This window comes from Orycteropus afer, unplaced genomic scaffold (assembly GCF_000298275.1).
Source record: "Orycteropus afer afer isolate SDZICR_OR568_19922 unplaced genomic scaffold, OryAfe1.0 scaffold00174, whole genome shotgun sequence".
In the NCBI taxonomy this organism is placed as follows: Eukaryota; Metazoa; Chordata; class Mammalia; order Tubulidentata; family Orycteropodidae; genus Orycteropus; species Orycteropus afer.
In genome coordinates, this window is record NW_006921761.1 from 6,667,958 (window position 1) to 6,670,634 (window position 2,677).

At 54.9% G+C, this 2,677-nt stretch overlaps 1 protein-coding gene across 1 annotated transcript in view; it reads left to right on the forward strand.

Moving 5' to 3' along the window:
* Positions 1-1,284: 1,284 nt before the first annotated feature.
* The window catches only part of EHMT1 (euchromatic histone lysine methyltransferase 1), a 114,545-nt gene continuing 113,152 nt past the window's right edge, over positions 1,285-2,677 (forward strand). The window contains exon 1 of the mRNA XM_007946987.2: positions 1,285-1,836. Within this exon, the coding sequence (XP_007945178.1) occupies positions 1,288-1,836 (549 nt within the window). The 5' untranslated portion in view covers positions 1,285-1,287. The remainder of the gene's footprint in view (positions 1,837-2,677) is intronic.

A 2,677-nucleotide genomic window follows, 5' to 3' on the forward strand; every position in this document is an offset into this window, starting at 1 on the left:
CCTTGGAGACCCTGTGGGCAGTTCCACTCTGTCCTCTAGGGGCGCTGTGGGTTGGAATGGACTCCCCGGCAGTGGGTGTGGTTTGGGCTTTGCTTCCGTGAAGATTGACAGCCTTGGAGACCCTGTGGGCAGTTCCACTCTGTCCTCTAGGGGCGCTGTGGATTGGAATGCACTCCAGGGCAGTGGGTGTGGTTTGGGCCTTGCTTCCGTGAAGATCCAGAGCCTTGGAGACCCTGTGGGGTAATTCCACTCTGTCCTCTAGGGGCGCTGTGAGTCAGAATCCACTTGAAGGCTTTGGGTTTGATATTTTTGGTATACCTTTCAGAGGAAGCTTATAGCATTCCCCATACATTAATTGGAGTTTTGATTGGAACGTCATTGAATTTATGGTTTTAATTTGAGGGACTTGACATCTTTGAAATCTTGTCATGACTTCAAGAACATGAAACATCCCTTATTTTAAACATTTCCTCCACAGTGACCTTGAGTAGTTTTGGTTAAACAGTTCTTGTATCCTTTATGACTTTTTCTGCTTTGGGGATATTATTTTATCTTTTTCTTAGATTCTCTGGTTGTGGATGCTCATGCAGAAGAAACGCTCTTGCTTTTGAAGCAGGTGACTGCATGACTTTCAGGCCAGAACAGTCACAGCCCTGCTTGCCCAGTCTTTTGGGTCTTGCTTCTGTTTCTTTTTCCTCTAGTGTCTCTGCGTCCCTCCGTTTTTCTGTTACTGGTCTTTGTGGCTATTCTTATGTTACTTGTTACTTCTAATCTTAAATGTAACTCATTTCCTCCAAATTGAGGTTTCCCAAAATCTTGGTCCTTGGCTCTTCAAGTTAAAGAAGTTTCTTCTGTTCCTTTGCTCAGGTGTTTTTTCTTTTGGTCACTTACAGGTGTCTGTTCACTCAGAACATATTTATTGAGCACCTTTTATGGTCTAGGCCCTATGAACATGCTCTGGGCCCAGGAGGGACTAGGCAGCCACCACCTCAGTGTGGATGGTTGGGCAGCAGGCATACCTTGTCTCCAAGTGCATGACCTCTTCAGCGCTTAATCCTGCCCAAACTTAACCAGCAAACCTTCAGAGTTAACATTCAAGGCATAGTTTTGTGTTCGTATGTTTGAACAGTTGCCTAAATACAAACTCAGTGGGTCTTCTGTTAGTCTTATGTAACACCGACCAAGAAATGGCGGCTGTTGTTTCGTGGGGGTGCGGGGTGGCAGCATGCTGGGTTGCAGTAGGGCTTGCTCTCTCAGTGACATCCCTCTCTGTCCACAGACGTACCCATGGCCGCTGACGAAGGCTCAGTGGAGAAGCAGGGAGGAGAGGCCCACACGGCCACCGATGGTGACACCAATGGGTCCTGTGAAAAAAACGATGCCACCAGTCATCCCAGTGCAGCGAAGCACACTCAGGAGAATGTGAAAGCCAGCCCGCAGGAAGGCACCAATAAACTGGGCCGCATCGCGGAGAACGGCATCTCGGAACGAGATGCGGAGGTGGGAAAGCAGAACCACGTGAGAGCCGACGAGCTCACCCAGACCGCTGTCGTCGGGAGCAACGGGTTCTTCCTCGCCAAGCCGGCCCTGCAGGGGCAGCCCCTGAGGACTAGCGGCCCCTTGGCCCCCCCACTCCCTGGCCATGCCGCCAAGACCTTGCCAGGAGGAGCCGGAAAAGGGAGGACTCCAGGCACTTTTTCTCAGATGCCAGCCACCGTGCCAGCCCGGCTCGGGGAGGGCAGCCGGGACACGGACAACAAGACGCTGCCAGCCCCAGGCCCTGATGTCAAGGTCCACCGTGCCCGGAAGACCATGCCGAAGTCTGTGCTGGGCCTGGTAAGGCACCCACCCGCGTGGCCCTATGTCCCCTTCTGTTCTCTCCTTCTGCTTCTCTCCCACCTGAGTGTGGTGCATGGACTCAAGGGTGTTGGGGGAAAGGTCGGTACAGTGGCAGGGATGTCCAGCATGGAGCTGGGCCGTGCACTGGACGGCCCCCATGGGAGTGGCAAGGACAGCAAGGCTTTGCTCCTTGCACCGGGGCTGTCACCAGTGACAGGGAGCACGTCAGCCCTTCACTGGAGACTGTGGCTCCTCTGTCTTGGGCTCTTTGATTCTGGCTTCTCCCACCCCTGTCCCTGTGGGAATGGGTAGAAATTTGGTTAGAGAGCTCCAGGATGACCGATGTGAAGGGACCTTCCAGTGACAGCATGCAGGCCACACCTCTGTGACATTTGGCGCACACAGTGGTCACTAGGGCTGACTCTGAGTGTCTTGGTGTCTGCTCCTCACCCTTCTGGTGAAGTTACATTGTGTAACGTGTCTGAAATGCTTTCACTCTGCTGTGACCTTTGCCCTCCTGCCTTTTCTCTGTGGGCTCGTGGGCTGTGGTGAGGCCCTGACCGTCACCCCTGGGTCCCCCTTGTGGGCTCGTGGGCTGTGGTGAGGCCCTGACTGTCACCCCTGGGTCCCCCTTGTGGGCTCGTGGGCTGTGGTGAGCCCTGACCGTCACCCCTGGGTCCCCCTTGTGGGCTCGTGGGCTGTGGTGAGGCCCTGACCGTCCCCCTTGGGTCCCCCTTGTGGGCTCGTGGGCTGTGGTGAGGCCCTGACCGTCACCCCTGGGTCCCCGTTGTGGGCTCATGGGCTGTGGTGAGGCCCTGACCGTCACCCCTGGGTCCCC